This window comes from Pyxicephalus adspersus, chromosome 4 (genome assembly GCF_032062135.1).
Source record: "Pyxicephalus adspersus chromosome 4, UCB_Pads_2.0, whole genome shotgun sequence".
Taxonomy (NCBI): Eukaryota; Metazoa; Chordata; class Amphibia; order Anura; family Pyxicephalidae; genus Pyxicephalus; species Pyxicephalus adspersus.
In genome coordinates, this window is record NC_092861.1 from 34,657,574 (window position 1) to 34,677,491 (window position 19,918).

Consider the following 19,918-nt stretch of genomic DNA (forward strand, 5'->3'; position numbering starts at 1 on the left):
ACATTTATCTCCATCTATGTGTTTATTTACAGTGTTGAAGCTGCTGAGGTTATTCATCCAGATGGTAAAAGCTATTTCTATCCGGTAAGGTTTTTTTGCCCTGGTGCTGATTTACCCTGATTTTTCTTGGCATTAAAAGACATGTTGGATTTCCTCTATAAAAATGGGTTTAGGACTTCTGTATGTTATTTACAAAGTAATTCACTTTTGTATCACAGTGAAACTAATCACTGTGGGAATTCCTTTACATCTATAATTTAACCCTAAATACTTTTGTTTAATGTTTCCTTATTATCGCTTTCTTTTTTTCCTGCTGTATTTGTATCAGTTGAACTTTTTCAATTTTTTTCATTTTTGTCTGTATTCTCATAAATTTTTTTTTACATTGTCACCTGGTCAGTAATTCTCTCTTGGGAATCAGTAATTTTCACTCCTCTCTTGAATTGCAGGAATTGCCATACAGGAAAGAAACTCTGTCTGCAGAGAAGATGAACACTAAGATTGGGATTAGGTAAGAAACCTTACAATTTCTTCTATTGTCAGTATTTGCTAAATATAGAGAAATAATTATTAGTATTTCAGTGTTTAATAGGTACCCACTAGTTTAGCATACAGATTATAATATGGAGGACTGCTAACAATTGTGAGGTCATTCTATGTTTTCAATGCTGGACTTTACATCACTCAGCCCCAAAAATAGAGGAAGTAAATACCGTTAATTATCCAGTTACCATGTCACCTGTCAAAAGGTGAGATACATTAGATGGGTGACATGTTGAAAGCAAAAGAGGTAGGCAGACATAACAGCATAAGCTGTAAAGGTCAATTTGTGACTAGGTGACTGAGTTACAGTATCTCCAAAATGGCAGGTCCACTCTTCACACAGGAGACTACTGTATAACAAATTGGTGGAAATCCTAATGCTGCATCAAATACAATGCAATAATGTGGTTATTCAAAGTAAAATAAACATGTTTTTGAATATATGAAGTGTAGTATGTAAGTAAAGTAAATTTATTTACCTTGTAATCCCTGTACAGTAGACTGGGAGAGGAAGATTGTGGCCAATAAAGTGTATGTGCATATGCTGACAAGGAACATGCTGAAATATATAAAGATATAGTGATGAGCTCATCAACTGCTGCTTCCTCACATGCTGGGTACAGGGAAGTTCCCTGGCTGTATTCCTTTTATTTATGGAGTACAGTAAATGAAGTTTGCAATGTGGCTGTGCTGTCTGGCAGGGCCATATAAAATTTCAAAACTGGATATTTAGATAAATAAATACTTTGGTAGGTAGAACAGCAATTTCATTTGTTTTTAACTGTGTAATTTAGGTGTTGTCTTGGATTTCTCAGTTTTATTTTTTTTTATTATTTATTTTCTTCATTACATTTATATGAACATTTTGCTAACAGGGATTGACACAAATAATAACTCTTTATGTAAAAACAATAGATGACATTTTACATGAATAGAATGCATTTTATTTTGTTGGAAGTTACATGCGTTTCTTCTATTCCATCAGGGAGACGCCAGCTAATTTAGCCAAGTTACTCACCCGAATGTGTTTGAAATCACACGTGTTGGAGGATGGCGAGCAAATAGAAATTGAGATTCCTCCAACAAGAGCGGACATCATCCATGCCTGCGACATTGTAGAGGATGCAGCTGTAGCATATGGTTTTAATAATATTCCAATGACCATCCCAAAAACATACACCATTGCTAACCAGGTGAGAAATCAATCCTCTGTTTAGTGTTAAGAAGTGCTTAAAGAAAAAGGACGCAAACACAAGTGAAAATATTTCAGAAAGAAACCAATTTGTTTTTTTCACTTAACAGAGTTTAACCTGTGAAGGTTGCACCTGGAACTTTAGGAATTTTACTGTTCTACCCATTAAAGATTATCTCTTGGCAAAAATGGATTTAAAACCATTGTTGATATATTACCTGCTCATCCAGTGCCTTCTGCTACATAATCATGTACAGCCTCAAAGATCTTGTCATATAGTCTTCTTTCATATGTTTTCTTAGCCTTTTTTGCTAGTCAGGGTATTAGACACCTGTTATGTACTGCACAATGGACCAGTCTCTTTAGTGCTCCCACTTCTTTTTCTGTATGCATTGTACTGAAGTATATTAGTGCAATCTGAACAGTGGGAGTGTTTAATGAAAGACCCATTCTGCCATAGACCACACATTTGACTACATTCCTTAAAAACTCATGAGATATTTAGTTTAACCTGCAGGGTCTAGGAAAAATAAGCAAAGGAACCTTCCAGTTAACTGGAGTGCTTCAAGAACTAAGGGTCTGATGTGATGTTACACATAGTAATACAGTGGTACCTTGGTATAAGTTCTTAAACTGTTCCAGATCCTTGGACTTATACCAAACAAATTTTTCCCATAGGAAATACAAGGAAAATGATTAATACATTCCCATGAAAAGAAATCCTATTATTATTGGCATATTATACATTGATGGGGCTGTATAAAATAATTTAAACACTGCTTAATACTAAAATACATAAATACAAAAGCAATTGGATGAAATAAATGAAAATGTAACCTCACTTTACCTTGCTGAGAAGAGTCAAGTGTCTACTAGGATGGGGCTGAGAAGGGAGGAGGAGGAGATGTTCTGTAATTCACAGAGAGTTATAGCGTCGGTTGTTCACAGAATGGAAGCAACTGGTGTACTGACACTCGTGGGCAGTCGTGGCTTTGTCTCCAGAGAGGTAAATAAGGGGAGCGCGCGGTGTTACCAAGTTGGACTTATTCCAGGCAGACTTATACCGAGGTACCACTGTATATACATTTTTCGAGTGATGTATTTTTGAAAGTAATGCATCCTCCCACATTCCAAAAACTTGCAGTTGGGTTTTCGGCTTCCCACCAAAACTACCTTAGACTGTGGTAATGACATGATTATGGTGGGCCATCTGATTCTGAGGAACATGACTATGCACTTTGTAAAGCACTACATAATATGTCAATAAAAACAAGATAGTAATAATAATAATCCTATTTATTGATGGATTGATTTAACAATTACAAAATCATATTTTAATAATACAACCTTACCAATAAATAAACCTAAAGCTGTTACAGACAACATTCAGTTGAATCTATATAGTAATGCTGTGGAAGGCTTTGTAATATATTCTCTGTAGTATATTCTTTCAAAGTACGATCTTTGTACAAATCTGTGCTTGATTTTGTTGTGAGTATATTGTGATGTAGTATGTTGTGAGCGGCAGTGTATCCACCATAGGTTGTTGTAAAATACTTGCCTTTTTATACCCTTTATTTGCATGTTTGTTGTAACAGAAATGTTGATTCCTTTTTTGTAGTTTCCAATAAATAAGCTGACGGAATTGCTACGACAAGATCTGGCTGCAGCTGGGTTCACAGAAGCCCTGACTTTTGCACTGGTATGTTCTGAGGCCAGCTTGTTTTTAAAATAGATATGCGGTTTCTGTGCCTGTAATGTTTATTATTTGGAGATATTGAGTGGAAAGGTAATGCCTTTTCCAAGAAAAAACCTACATAGTCCCTTTACTTGGTACATGTTTTTAGTACCAGTTCTTTTCCTCTTAATTCTGTTTTTCTATTGTCATGCTGGCAACTGCTAGGCTCCATGAATTGTATCAGGAGGTAACATGCATGTTCAATTAATACTATATGGGGAGAAAAATGCTTGCAAATGGTTTAAAACGCTCTTATATCGGTGACAAACTACTGCCTGAGCAACAGGACAAAGTTATCTATTTTTGCAATACATTTTAAGCATTTATACCGCTAATGTGATCTTATACAATAAACCTACATCTTGGTACACTAGGGCTCTCCTGGCCAGTTAATTTTAAATCACATTTTCTTTATAAAAAAAATAAAATAAAACTGATAACAGGTGAAATTTGATAGGTGTATGTTGCTGCACACCATATCTCTTTGTTGTGTCTTTTTAAATCAGTCTATTCTCCTTCATTTTCATCATTCACCTTTCCTGCATAACCCACATGTTATGTGTCTGCAGTGCTCAGTGGATGACATCGCTGATAAACTTGGTGTTTCTGTCTCCTCCACCAAAGCAGTCCACATCGCAAATCCAAAGACTGCCGAGTTCCAGGTTTGTTTTGTACAACTCTGTCAGCACATTTTTTATATACTTCAATCGTTTAAACTAGAATTGTAGGACTGAATTTATAATGTATTGGTAAGTTCCATATATGCTTTGTATATAAAGGAAGTTCTATAAAAAAAACAGTTCCCTGCATCCCATACTGCATTCTGTGGTTCCATCTGTTTACCCTTATGTCACTACTTTTTCCTGCAGTAATGAAGGGAGCAGCAGGAGATACCACAGTGCTACAGGAGGATGCAGAATATTCATACACCAGAATATGTAAAGCCTACCTGCTAGTAATTTTTTAACATGAGACAGTTCTACTTCAACCTGTAGACAAACTCCCGGCCTTACGTTTGTTTGCATTTTTGCTTCTGGCTTCCTATTAAAAGTGCTTTGGGGGGGGGGGCTGTAAAATGCTTTAGATTGCTTCTGCCCAGTCTGTGCTTGTAAATGAAGAGGTACCCCAACACAACTCCATCTTTAATATGGGGGAAATATATTGTGCTAGAGTGCAGTAAAGCTGAATGTATTTTTACTGTAACTATGGGTGTGATAAAACCCTAAAATGATACACTATTATTATGGGGCATAAAAATTGTAATGAATGTTTTATTCTACAGGCTCTCTTCTTTCAGATGATATATTAATGTTTGGGGTTTAAAATGTAATGTAAAATTTAGTAAAGAGACACAAAATGAAAAATTGTGACGGTAAAAGGGCCGAATATTTTTTAGATTGGGCACTAGAGGGAGCACTCTAATTTACTCTTGCAGGGAGTTCATTTTTTTACTGAAACATAACTTCTACAGACCAATAACTACTATGCACCACTGTGCACATAGGGATATATTTGGATCAATTACTTCACTTTACCTTCTGTGATTTTGTACACCTCTGTATCATTTCATGCATAAAACACCTTTGTTGTGATGCCCTGTGTTGTAACTTTCCCGAAGAAACCACAGTGGACATTTAGAAGTTGCAAATGTAATCCTATGGACAATACCTCATGCTCCAAGGGAAAGCATTGCATGCTTACTAATAATATGAGGTGGACAGTAAAGCTCAAGGACAGTGTAGGTACGTACCTCTGCTATAATTTTGGCAGTAACTTTATCTAATTTATATATAGTGCAGGGGTCAATTACTAGGATAGGTGCACAATAACATAGTACAAAATCTGTGAACAGCATTTGCTGTGTCTATAAATTGAATGCAGGAAATTAATAGTGTGGATCTACAATGAAGTATTTTGAAAAAAAGGGTGCAAAACTGGTGAAAAGACAGCTATATTACCTCTTTTTTTCCCAGTATAGAATAGGCTCATTTCCTAACATTTATTGTTCCCATTAAATATCCTTTAGTTTGGTAAGTGGACTCTTTAATATATTTTAGGGTTCCATGCATGACATATCCTGACTGCACAATCTCCTTTATAGGTTAAATTATATGGGTAGGTAAGAAATCACATTTCTCAATCATATCTAACCAGTGGAACAATAATAGGCAGTTAGTGTATGTCAAGTAACTGCCAGGCTATGTGGAAATGCAGCTTAAAGTTCTTCTTTTTTGCTGGAAGCATTTTTTGTAAGTAGGTACTTACAGGCATTTTTTGTAAGTAAGGTATCCTACTTACCATTGGTAAGTAGGATATTCTCCTTTTCTGTAAAGGGGGAACAATGCTTTTCAACTCATGCTGATTTAATCTATTTCCCATGATAGAAAGACATTCATAGTGGGTTCAGGATGTTCAGGAAAGGACAAACACATGCCACACATGCCTCACATGCCTCACATGCCAATCATTGGCCAGACTACCAGGTTTCCTTCTGATTCAATCATCTTGGGCTGCTGCTTAACATATAAGAGGTTCCAACTATTGTAACTCTCCACCTTTATGGCTTCACATGAAGTGCCAGAACCTGTTTTCATCTTATATCTGTTCCTGGCCTTAAACATTTTTTTGTTTGTTTTAAGATGCTGTCTTCATTGCATTGTTTGCTTTTACCAGTTGAGTCTTCCTTAATGAGCTTATAATCCTTAATACCAATGCTAAATAATTGTCTTTAATTTAAGTCATATTAGTGTTTTTGACCCTTGTTTATTTTAAATATTTAAAAGTCATATAATCGTATTTTACCTAATTTAACTGATAAGCCTCATACACACGTGCAACTATAGTCGTTGGAAAGGATCTTTCACAATCCTTTCCAACAACTAAGGACTGCACGATGCATGAACGAGTGCTGTACATACAATACCGTTCTGCTCTATGCAGAGGGAAGGGGGAAAAAGACGGAGCGGCACCCCGCTACTCACTCTCCCCCTTCCCTTGCATTTGGATTGTGCAAGGGACGGGTGGTGTACACACGCCAGATTCTCGTCCAATATCAGCCCTGAGCCGATTATCGGGCGAGAACTATTGAACGTGTGTTCATAGCTTTAGAAATACCTCTGGTATATTTCTATGAAGTGATTGTGTCCCTGGCTGCCTTCTCTGTGCAAGGCAGTGCAGATTAAGCCTGATTGCCCTGCAGTAGTAGTTAACTAGTAGAGTGAGTGAGTGCCAGATTGCTATTATAAGTGACCTCTCGCTGCAACTTATATGATCGGTCCCTCCATCTAGAGGACAGGGTTACAAAGTTAAATAAACAATTCAGCAAATGGTGTGCAGGACAGAGGCTTGATGGTGGGAGGGGGGCGGTTTGTATGACTTTCCGAAGAAATCTTTTGCTGTTCTGCAAGCTCTTGTAATTCTTTAATGACCAAGACAAACTCTGCAATTGTTTTTTTTTTTTTGCATATCAAAGCACACCCTTGCTCTAGAAGTTAATGTCTAGGCTCCATAAAGTTTGTTTGTTTCCCGGCTACAGCCAAAATGTTTTTTTCCAAGTTTTGAATAGAGTGGAATAAATAAAACATTTATCCCTTTGGTATGCTTTCTTTTGGTCATAAGTAGGTCCAGTAAAAGTTAAAACATTCTGGCTGTTTAACTTGCTGTATATCTTTCTCTGCACTGCATTCAGGAGTCTGAACAATACATAGCGATGGTAGCGGGTACTTACTGTCCAACCTGGGCTAGCAACAAATCTGTTTGCATCAGTAAATTCAACTTATTTATATTGGTTCTGTTTTTGAATTGGAAGCATAAGCATGCAAATTAGTCGATCTAATGGGAACCCACAGGGACATATTGTTGTCTGCACAGGCAGAGAAATGCTGTGTCTGTTTTCCTGACTGTAGGAATCATGGGGACTTTGTAAAAATTATAAGGGTGGTGGTAAACTTTTTTCATTCTGATGGTGTTACGTCACAATACCATTTCTAGAACTTGGACAAAGCATAGTTAACATTTCAATGTTGGTTAATTAATCTAGTCATTTAGCATTGGTATTATGGCAAGTATGGAGATTGCAATAGAATGCACAGGTTGTCAGAGCCCTTTTTTTGAAAGAAAAAAAAGCAGAACTAGTAACTGGATCATTTAATATTTATTACAATTATTATTTACTTTTAATTTTAAATATTGTTACTAGTGTGTCTGAAAAGTGAGGACAGCCTTGTTGATTGGTCTGTAACATTTGGTTGTATGTTCATGTAACAAATCTCTAATTTTCTCCTACATCTTCATTGGTTAGGTGGCACGTACAACCTTACTCCCGGGCTTACTGAAAACCATCGCTGCCAACCGTAAAATGCCGCTCCCTTTGAAACTGTTTGAGATCTCGGATGTGGTGACTAAAGACTCTTCTAGAGGTAAACGCCAGTTAGTCATCTTCTACCCTGCAATGTACATAGAGATTTTATGCCTGTTATTATTTATGTGTATTCATGCAAATTGCGGCCCCTTTTAGTTGGTCTTTAACATACCTCCGTGAGAAAAATTATGTGCTGCCTTTTTTTTTTTTTGTACGGTAAATGCGTTGTGGAGATATATATGATGTGTTATCACCCATTGCAGTAACATACATGTGTAAATGAGACTTAAAGAGGAAGTAAACTCAAAAGTGCACAAAACAAAAAAAAAATCCACTTACTCTTCCATCGAGGCCGGCGAGCCACCATCTTTGCCTCTTCTTCCTCTGTCACCCGACGCTGGCGCGAGAGATCAGGTGACGTAGTTTGGGAAAAAAAATTGCTGATCTCTTTGTGCATACGTGAGATCAGCAATTTTTTTCCCCTTTTCAGGAAAAAGCTTTTTCTGCACATGCCCGAGAAGGAGCACCCAAGAGCCTCCCGGGATGCGTGCTGTAGGTATCCCGAGAGGCTTTGCGCTCCCATTCATTCTCGATCACCTATTCAATGGAGAATTGAGGGGTGGTGCTGCACCCTTTTTAAGTTGCACTACAAAAAAAACAGAATTTTTACCTTACATAAAAGGGTTGTCTTTCCTTTTATGTAAAGTGAAATTTCTGAGTTTTAGGTGCGCTTTAAAATTTTGTCAGTATGCCTTCAGAGGAAGTGGAGATGGCTGCATGTGCTACAGAGAGCTTGTTACTTCCCTGTGGTCTCCTGGGATCAGCCCCAACGCTGAATTTATCCAAAGGTAACCAAAAAAAAAAGGCAAACCATACCATATAGGAAATGTAGCCTTGTTTCTTCCCATTGCAATATATTTTATTTTCAGAAGGGGTGGGGAAGATACTTTTTAATTTTATACATACAAAGTATCTATATGATCTGCCAATGGCCTCAGATTACATTTTCTAAAATTTCAGTATAGTGCTGGCTGAGCAATACAATGCATTCCAATGCACAATTTTCTACCACATTTCTTTATACATGGCAAAGTGAATGTGACATTTAAAACAACAAATCTGAACTACAATCAGACTGTTGTGTGTTTAGTCTTTATTTTTTTCTTTTTATCTCCTCATAAAAAGCTCTCTACTTTTGTTTAAAAAAAAAAATAAAAAATAAATTCTACAGCTGGGAAGTTTGCCTATAGTTTAATATTTGTGAAAGGGAAAACAACTAAATAGCATAGCTTGAGAAGTCTCCATTTATTTCACTATGATTTATTCTGCTGAGTATGCTCCTTTTATTTCCTGCCATTCCAATAATGACAGGTGGGGGGCAGCACCATCCATGACATTACTAGTCTGCTAAGCTTTAAGTTTTGTTAATTAGGCTTCAAACATCCATTCATTAGAAATATTCTTCAGTTTAATTTTCACTTTTTTATTTTTCTTAGTAAATACGTGTTGTATGGACATGTTGTATTTCCCTAAACATTCCAAAGGGCTCACTTAAATCCTTGGGTTGAGGAACATAGTTGCAAACTTTTTCTATGTGAATTCTGTAAGGGGAATGGGAATGCCAGAAAAACACTCTTTGTTTGTTTTTTCTTCAATTTTTTATACGCATATTGCATTCCACGTTCCCTTTACAGAGGTCCTGGTGGTCATTAGGTGGCCATACTCATCTTGATTTGTTTGGTGCTGTGGACTTGTTTGGCATGGTAGATTGAGCCAAATCATAACGAAAAGAGCAGGGGCCCTTATTGGTCATTGTAGCCGTGCTTTTTACTGTTTACCACCAGGGGTCAGCAAAACCTAGGATGAATGTTATCCATGGAGGCCTGGCCTGTTCACTTGGAACCTTACAGTGCAGCAGAGAGAAGTGAATATTTACAAGGTATATATAGCCCATAGCAAGCAAACACAATTTATTGGCTTACATAGGTTCTCATGGATATGAGTTGCCAAATAGTCATTTCTGCATAAAAGTATATTTAAAGCCAAAAGTTTTTTTTTCATTGTAACTGATATCCCCTCTTAGACAGTTGTCATTTTCACTTTTATTCCCAGTAAGGTAATTGGGACTGTATAGAAGATTAAACATATTCCCAATGGGCACACAGACAGTAGTAAAAACCTAGCAGTGGTTCCAACCCTCTAAATCTTAAAATAGGTTGTGTCCTTAGCTTTCCTTTTTTTAGCACACATTTTTTTTTGTAAGTCAACTCCTTTGTATTCATACATTCAATGCATCTAAATATATGTACTGTATTTGTATAGTGAAGGGCATTGCTTGCTTTGTGAACATTTGAAGTGCTCTGGGCCCCCAAACTCCGGACATGTTGGGTACGCTCAAGATACAGACCTTTTGAAGCTTGACATTGTACAGCTGGGTTGCGGCTTTCTCGGGTCTGTTCCCAATTTCTTCCCTTACTTCTACAAAGACCAAATCTGCATCTCATTTGTGATTTCCCTTATCTTGTTGGTCTACTGTTTACGCCATTCTCCTGTAATCCTCTTCTCTTTGTCTAGATCATACTGGTTACCACTTGTGAAGCCATTTTCTTTATTTACTACATGCACAGTTATGCTTTAAAATACACATACTATAGGTGGACTCAGATGCATGAGCATAAACATGCCTAATGGAGGGAGGAGGAGATGACCAAAATTCCCCAGGCCAGCTTATTCCTCACCTTATAAAAACACTCGGCTAAAAATATTCCTTATTTCCTGAGGTCAGCTTTTTAATGGATGTCTGATAAAAGGAAATCATTACCATATAATGCAGCAATCGCCTTAATAATCAACTGTACTGTTAATTATCCTATATTCTGCTATATGCATAAACATTGCTGGATACCTCTGTATTTAATTTTTATCCCCATCTTATTCAGTTAATGTACATTTTGCATAAATGAACATTATCAAGGAGAAGATTTACGTTAATGGTTGATATTCTCTGTTTCACAGAAAAGTTGAATATTAAAATATTAAATAATACATTTGCTTTCACTACAGTATATTTCTTTAAAATTGCTTTTGGATAAATTGGCAACAAGGCTGCAAAGCTGCAGTATTCATGCCTAACATCATTGCAGTAATGCTTTGCTATGATAATGTACCACAGAAGTCTGCTGAATGTCTGACATTTAGTTGGGCAAGTTGAAACAACTTCTTAGCACGAAGTCCTTGTCATAGGATACATAGGATATTGGCTCCTATTCACTAAAAGCTAGCACCCCTTGTGCATGATCCCCAGGATCCAAGTAAAATTAGAATAATATTTGTAGTCATGTATTATTCTCAGGAGACAGGGAATGATTTTACCTCAAACCAGATTCCAGTAGTTAAATCTGAACCCGGGGCAAAACTCATTTGTAACCATGCAGCCCCTACTGTAGATGTTTGTTGTTTGTTTCCTCTAAAAGGTTATACAAAAAAAGATATACTTACCCTATGCTTCATAGCAGCAGCTGGTGCTTTGCTTCTTTTCACAAAATCAATTTCTAGCAGCCTCTTTATAAGCTTTGCTGCCTAGCCACTCCGACTACAGAAGGGCCCTGCCCACAACCAGTAGCATTGGGCATCAAATGCCACCCATTGCAAAAGCAAGAAATGTTTTACTCCTACAGCAACATTCACTAGAATAAACAAGCAATGAATCCTTGTGGTGGGGACGGGAATGCACTGCAAGGGTGAAAAATGTTTTGCCTTGTGTTCAGCTTTAACTTTGGAAACAATAACTCAAGAACCAGTTTCTGGTAATGACAATAGACACGGTACCTTTCCTAACACAACAGTGTGAAAAGGTATCTGTGCCTCCCATACATGCTTATTGGCACCAGTCCAATGAGAGTGAACCATGCTCCCTGCTAAACCTAACTAGAAGCCACCCATAATTTTTAGACCATACAAAACCAATTCTGAGTAAAGGTTTATAATTTTTATACATGCTTTCTTTACTTTAAATAATGTTATTAATCTATTTATATATTTTCTTTTTACCCTGGTGATTATTTCATTCAACCAAATTAATGTTTATTTTGAAAACGTTGTTTCTCCAGATGTTGGAGCCCGGAATCACCGACACCTATGCGCTGTGTACTACAATAAAAGCCCTGGCTTTGAGGTGATACATGGACTGCTGGATCGGGTCATGCAGTTGTTGGCGGTGTGTCCCAACACAGAGAAAGGTTACCAAATCAAGGCTGCAGAAGGTGAGACCTCATTAATCACTACCTAAAATCTGTTTAATACCACACAATATACATAAATATAAAAGCAGCTGAGCAAAGCTAGCATACAACTCATGTAATGTTTACAGTGCACAAATACATTCATTATGAACGAATCTCTGGTCTAATATAAAAAATATTGTGTTTTTGTATGTGCAGGCATTTATTCTTTTTAGTTTTGTATACAGTGAAGAAAGCATTGAATAAAGAGTTATCAACCTCACACACTATGCTTTGTTGACAGATTAAGTAAGGAAAATTCTCCAACTACAATAGTAACAGAAAAAACATTTGTTTAGCATAGCATGAGAACATGTTCTGGTTGCAGGTTCTCCCTCATATGCAGTCTAAAAAAGCAATTGTCACTGGGACAAAAGTGAAGTAAAAACTCAACAATATCATGAAAAACTGACAGAGGCTCTAACTCTTTGCCACTGTAATTTTAAAACTATAAATATATGGTTTACACTTTCATTCTTTACAATGAGCAGCTGATGTGCAGTACTGATTCTGAAGGCCCTGTTCAGCCAAAGGAGCCAAGTTTGTTCCTGGCTCACCTATGACATACTGATGAGAAGTGACTGTGGCAGTTTTTAATTGCTAGACTTCTTCTACCTGAAATATCTGTTCCATGTGTGCTTTGTCTTACAAACATTTGCCTGGCTTTAGGTTTCAGTAAACCCTGTTCCCCTTGTTGTGTTGCAGTATAACCCTAACATTTCTGAAGGTTTAATTTTTATCAATTAAAGTACATTAAAGTGGGCATGAACTAAAAAAACTGAAGAGGGGGGGGATTAGAATGTAAATTGTGCATTAGCATTACCATGAAAAATGTATCTTTGTCTTCATCCTGAAGAAGTGTACTTCCTGTTATGTGATGTGTTTCTGCTGTGTATCTGCAGTGTGACATCTAAGGCTATGTACACACGTTAGACTTTTGTCGTTAGAAAGAATCCTGACAGACCGAAAGATGCATGAATGAGCGCTTAACATACAGCGCTGTTCTGCTTTATGAAGAGGAGAGGGGGGGGGGACAAGCAAGCGGCACCCGCTGCGCTCTCCCACCTTCAAATGTATTGCAATTGTTCATGGATCCGCCAGGACAGATCCATGAATGACGTTGGACGGCCGCTTTAAACACGTCAGATTCTCGTCTGATACTAGCCCTTAAACGATAATCGGACGAGAATCATCTGATATGTGTATGTAGCCTTAGGCATTGCTACCTGTAACTGCTAGTCCCAGATACATTGGTGATGTCACTATTGTGCCGTTCACCTTTCGCTTTCCTTGAAGCTATGATATAGGGAAGCAAAGCCCTGCCTCTGGCCAAATAGCCGCCTCCTCACAGCAATACTGTGCAAAACAGGGCATGACAAGTCCGTAATTGGAAAAAATCATCTGAAGTGAAACCTGAGGCAATACCTTTGCCTTCTGCTAATTCAGTTTCTGTATGTTTGCCCTCTGCAATATATGGTAAATACACAAAAATGTATGTTCCCTGTCCTGTTTATGACAGTCTGAAAATAGATCTAACTATGCCAAGTCAAATTAACAATTACAGTATGTGATATGAGATCCTACCTAAACAACCCAAATAAATTATATCCACTGTAATGAGAAAGTATGGAAAAACCTACTGTAAGAATCTCCTTTGGGCAATGCTATGTGTATATCTGTAATGCTGATACAGAAGCTTCAATATCTTCTGGGCACTGACTAGAAACAAGTATGCAGTTTTGACTTCAATCTGACTTTCTGTATTCTTTTTGTGGTTCAAAAATTTAGAAAATATGGTAGCCAGAAACAAAAAATGTTTATTATAAAAAATCTAAATAATATTGCACCTTTTTAAAACAGCAGAAAAAAAAAAGCAGACAAAATACCAGCTCATAGAAAATGACAGGAAATGTGATGCATGTCCCAGCATTAAATATATGAGAGGGTGCTGAGAAGTTCCTGGCTTTGCCCAGAAAGAAGAGAGCCAGAGTTATGAAATAACACATTTTTTGTTATCCCCGAGACTGATGCAGTTGGTACAGCGTAGTTGCAGCTTTTCCAGACCGTTCAAATAAAAGTCCTTTTGGTTGGCCCGCAAACCAGCTCTCAGCAGCATCCTTGACGTCAGAAATGTCCTCAAAACGTTGCCCCTTCAGGAGTTTCTTCAGATTTGGGAACAGATAATAGTCCGAAGGGGCCAGGACGTGTGCGCGCAGGTGCAGTGTCCTGCAAAAAAAGGATCCCTTTGGTCAACTTTCCACGGTGTTTCGTCTTAATTGCCTCCTTCAGCTGGTCCAGGAGGTTAGCATAATACTGTCCGGTGATACCAGAGCCCTGGGGTATGTAGTCTACCAACAGAATACCGTATTTGTCCCAGAAAATGGACGCCATGACTTTTTTGGCAGATTTCTGGGTTCGGAACTTTGGTCTCGGGGACCGGCTCTTGTGCTATTGCTTTGACTGTTCCTTGGTTTCAGGATCATAGATGTGGAGCCAGGTTTCATCCTCCGTCACTAACCTAGTCAAAAAGTCCTGTGCAGCTTCAAAATGGGCCAAAACGGCTTTGGATGGTTCAACTCGTTGGTTTTTCTGATCACTGTTCAAACATTTCGACACCCACTTCGCTGAAAGCTTGCACATGTCTAGGAGAGACACGCTCCCGTGAGATGTCAAATATCTGGGCTATCTTTTTTGTGGATATTCGCCGGTCCTCAATAATCAGCTCAAGGACAGCATCGCAGGTTGCCAAATCAGTTGAGGTTGGGGGGTGCCCACTGCGGGGCTCATCTTTAACGGTGAAATGCCCAGTCTTGAAACAAGATATCCAGGTTCTGACAGTGCTGTAGGAAGGACAATTCTCCCCCAGTGTTTGTTACATGTCAGTGTGAATGTCCTTTGCTGACTTTCCCTGGAGAAACAAAAACTTCATGAGGGCTCGTAACTCCAATGACGTGAAACTTGCTTGTGCCTCTGCCATCACAGCTTCTTACTAAAAGGAAAAACAGTTCTAAGAATTGCAAAGACCTGATATTTGCACGGTTATATAATAAGATATTAGGCTTTCATATACCCCACACTCATTTTTCTATTTCATCCGGAAGGAGGCAAAGCCAGGAACTTCTCAGCACCCCCTCGTATATACGTAGATACTCACAAATCTATTGAACAATGTACTGTATCTGTTTACCCAGTGGTGCTGTAATAATATGTTAGTGTGTTTTCTGTAATATTTACATTTCCACTGCTTAGACAATCTTCTGGCTGTTTTTAATATTACACATCCTAACATGTTTTAATAAAATGCCAATATGCAGAACCAGTGCTACTTCTTACAAGGCTTTGCTTTCATTGCTCTAGGTGCAGCTTTTATAGTGTAAAGAGAGAGAGAGAGATTTCTTTCACTTATTATCCTATACACTAAACAGGGAGTGAGGGAAAATAGGATACACTTTCATCAGTGAAGCTGAGTGATCCAGCAAATATGGAATGGACCTGGTCCAGGATTCAAAACATTTGCTAGAAAAAAGAGTAAATAGAATAGAATGAAGAAATCCATTCCAGGTTTGCTGGATCACCCAGCCTCACTGATGAAAGTGTATCCTCTACAGCTTTGGAGAGCTTTAATAAATCAGACCCAATGTGCAAAAATGTTGCCATAGAACTTACTGAGAAGAATACTCCCGGCCAGTGTCAACCCAAAACTTAAATCAATGTTTGGTGACATTCATTATCATGTCATGCTGGAGTTTAAATACAAAACTGGTAACATTTTTGGACAGAAACCAAACTGAAGTGCTTAATAGATAACCATATATATGGCCTCAGCCTGCCCACGCTCCAGAGATTGTAACAGAAGGATGTGAGCTGTTGATGTGCCGGAATGTAAATGTACACATTAGCTGCTCTTGATTTCTTGGGCTATGTTGCGCTTTAGCTTAGCCCACTGATCCCCATATGTTTACAGCTGTTGTGTCTATAAGCATATGTATAATATTCTGATTTCCACGCACCTTCTGTCCCTCTAACACACACAGGGAGTGTGCACCTGACCCGGGTCACAACCTCTGCTCCTCTCTTTGGGCAGGAGCCGTGAAAAATTAGCACAGTGAAATTGTAATGTCTTGGCTTGGGATTTGCAAGAGCAATCACTGTAACTCAAGCTGTGTTTAAGCTGTTGTCTTATTCTATTAGGGAATTGGATTATTATCAGCAAGGCTGAGATCTCCAGGAACTGCTTGTTATGAATTACATTAGCTCTCCTGCCCTGCAGAGCCACAAAAGTAATTTGTGATAAACAGACATGGAAGCAAAATGGATATTAAAACCACTTTTTATAGTTTAAAACTCATGTACTGCCAAATATAAACCTCCTCCCACATTCCTAAACCTGCATGTTTTTATTTTTTTATTTTATCTTGTTAAGGATGATTTACTCACCTAAGTGCACTTTCAGGTCCCTTGCTGACCCTATATCCAGGGGACCGCTGATCCAGCATTGTAGACAATCCTGCAGCAGCTGGTCCTTGGTAGCTCCTTCACACTGCCATCATTGCTGCAGACTCCTCTTCTGTATCCTGAAAGGGCCCACCACTAGATAATCAATTGCCCAAAGATCAGCTTTGGAACTGTATTTATTAATTTTTTGGGCACATCGGTGTACATTTATAGTAATGCATGATGTAATAAAATATCATAACATTAAACTTTCTTAAATAGTGGTTTATTTATAACTAAGGGTATTGCCAATAAAAAAGATTGTGACAATTGCAGAACTTTATCTTACCAAGAGCATTTAGGATAAATTATTTATAAAGTATATTTTTACCTAAAAGTTTTCTTTGTTTTGAATAGGATAGTGAAAGATTGGAACACGCATCAGGTTTTGCAGCTATCTGATGCTTCATTTGACAGATTTACCCCCAATTTTTTGTTCTGGGGGCATTATGTTTTATCAGACACAAAAAGTAAAGGAATCAGACAAACATAAAATAAAAAGAAAAGAAAGTAAAAAAGGCCTATGGTCACTGTTGCAAATATACATATATCAAAAACAAAATTAAATTCTTTGATGAACAATATTACCTATAAAAAAACATGTATTTCATATGCAATTACTTTTATAAGTAAAACAATTTTTACCAACAGGAAACATCCTGTATTAGCACAGAAGTGCAGATTTGTAGAAACTGGTGTTCAAATATGCACAGAAATCCCTTTTTCCAGTTTTGGATATAGGGTGGAAGGATTGGAATTCTTGGCTGTTTTACCTTAATTAATAGCAGTAAAAGAGATTTTCCCTTACTTATGCTGGTAACAATGGTTTCAGCAGGTAGGACCTTACCCTAATATCCCTTTTGGGTGCACTATTTAATATTGACTGGTGGATAACCTGCTTAGATGCCTAAACCTTTTTATCCTAACATTTTCCAATTGACTTACTGAAACAACTGTACAGGTGTATGAAAGGTGTTTGCACCTGCTGACACAAGTGTAGATAATTGTAAGCCCTCCACCCTTACACGGTAATGTGCAATGTTCTTTAGCAGGCTGGGTGGCACCCCCTCATGCATTAAGCGTATCCCGATTTACTGGAGCCAGCAGGCACCCTGATATTAGCTGCACCTGCAACTTCTACTTTCCCTGTAAAATCCTGAGGCCCTCTAAGCAGGCATGAAATGCAGAGAGACCTTTAAATAATAATTAAGAAAAGCTAGTGAAACCAAGAATAGAAAATTAATTGGTGTCTAAAGCATTCAATTATGTTATCCCAGCTGGAGATTTTGCATGACTGTAGACACAGTTTGATGGATCTTTACTAGCTCCCTGTGGGGTCTCTGTGTGGTATAACCAGTGCCTTTAATCTGCACTGTATATTGGATTAATAATAGTTTTGTTAGTTTTATACCACACCTATCTGTACCTGCTCTGTACAGCATACTCTTTATCTCTGCCTGGTTTGGGATTTTGTTCTACTTTTTCAAGAGAAGCAGTCAAAGTTTAGCTCATGTAATCTTGAATTATCACAAAAGCTTACGATCACAAAATCCTATTATAAAAGCATTAGTTCCCAGTAGCCATTTGTCAGTGTTACAGTGTAACATCCCTCTCTGCCAGGAGAATGAGTACTGGGGTACATAGTACCTCTTACCCATCCACAGAATGGGGGTTTAAATAAAAATATACACACAGTAGAAAAAATATTCTAATAAACTTACCATTAAAAATGTTACAGCATTGGAAATCTACATCAATTACAATGAACAATGATGTTCACCACCATCCCTGTGTTATTTCCCTGGGTAAGTGGTTCTAATGTACCTCCAAACTTATTCTCCAAGGTGAGGGGTCAGCAATCTGGAGGAAAACCTTTTTTTCTACCCACTCCTTCCCCAGATAACTAAGGTAGGTTTTTAAGTCATCACCAAAGCAAGTATTTTAAAGGCGATCATGTTCTCTCACCAATATTTATGACTTCTTAGTTTAACTGTAGCAATCATTCTAGGATGGGAGAGTTATCCTTTTCACGTAAAAACTTAACTAAATGCAAGGAAATGGAAATCCATATACATAGGCTTAGATAATTTGACAATATTGATGGAAATTGTAGTCAGTAGGTTGCATTCATCCTTTAGTCCTTTTGCTGGTTGAAATTGTGTAAAAATTGTCATGATTGACCAACAGGTGCGAGGTCACATAGTTGCTTCTCTGCCAGCTTTCAGAGAGTTTAGTTGTGAATGTAAATAACTGCAAGGTCCAGTGTTTGGTACTGTTACGATTATAGAGGAGCTGGAAGAATTCATATATTACCAGCATGAGTTAAAGCATCTAACTACACAGCAATTATTAGGTGTTACAGGACCTCACACCTCTGTCATTTCTAAGCAATTCTTATGTACAATAAGTAAAGCTAAATAGGGAAGTAATGTTATTATCATACGTATGCCTGCTGATTTGTAATATTAAGCTATAAATGGTAGGTAAACTTTTTACATACTTTTTTATCATGACTTATTATTTAGGAAGAACTGAAATAAAAACTAATTTTTAGTTTATTTATGATGCTACATTTATTTACAAAGAGGCAGCTCAAAGCCCATGAATCTCTGTCTCCTGGAGTAGGAAGTTGGCACCTTCATTTAATTTCACTTTGCTTTGTGTGGAGAGTAAAGGCAACCACGTCAATATTTCTATCTCACACATACCGTAGCCACAGACAAAAAATATAAAATATAAGTTGATTTTTACACAGCGCTCCACTGCTGCTACCTAGAGTTTGCTAGAGAGCTGTGAGAGGGAAGCAAAGCTGTTAACTTCTACAGGAAGATTTTATCACTTTAACCAGACAGATAACTGTCTGAAGTTTTGATGAACATGGCATACAGTGGTGGTTCCCACTGATTTCCTGATTTCCAGACTGTGTTCTAAGTCTGGTTGGTGACCAGTTCCTCTAAGCACAGTGGGGGACAGAAAAGACCTACTTTTTTTTTTTTTTACATTTTGTGAAGTGGTAGGAAAATTATTTGCTACCTTTTTGTCTAGTCACCCTAAAACAAATCTGTGCTGCTGAAGGAGGCAACGGGGTAAGGCCAGTATTAAATACCTGGCAGTGTAGGTAGCATTTCTGCAGTAGACACTTTTGCAAGTCTGAGCAACCAGTCTACCAGGCCCAAGTCTGTCACATTGGGCCTAATTTATCAATGAAATCCGCGCTCGCTGGTCGCGCGTACTTTCGCGCCGTTATATCGAGCCGGTTTACCGCGGGCTGGAGTCATATGCGCTCGTACACTCGCCTCCTCACTGCCAAG

General features: G+C 37.9%; 1 protein-coding gene across 1 annotated transcript in view; it reads left to right on the forward strand.

Annotated features, from left to right (window-relative positions):
* The window catches only part of FARSB (phenylalanyl-tRNA synthetase subunit beta), a 40,284-nt gene that overhangs the window by 9,622 nt on the left and 10,744 nt on the right, over nucleotides 1-19,918 (forward strand). Inside the window, exons 10-16 of the mRNA XM_072407867.1 lie at nucleotides 33-84; nucleotides 450-511; nucleotides 1,529-1,736; nucleotides 3,357-3,437; nucleotides 4,043-4,135; nucleotides 7,774-7,891; nucleotides 11,943-12,095. Of these exons, the coding sequence (XP_072263968.1) occupies nucleotides 33-84; nucleotides 450-511; nucleotides 1,529-1,736; nucleotides 3,357-3,437; nucleotides 4,043-4,135; nucleotides 7,774-7,891; nucleotides 11,943-12,095 (767 nt within the window). The remainder of the gene's footprint in view (nucleotides 1-32; nucleotides 85-449; nucleotides 512-1,528; nucleotides 1,737-3,356; nucleotides 3,438-4,042; nucleotides 4,136-7,773; nucleotides 7,892-11,942; nucleotides 12,096-19,918) is intronic.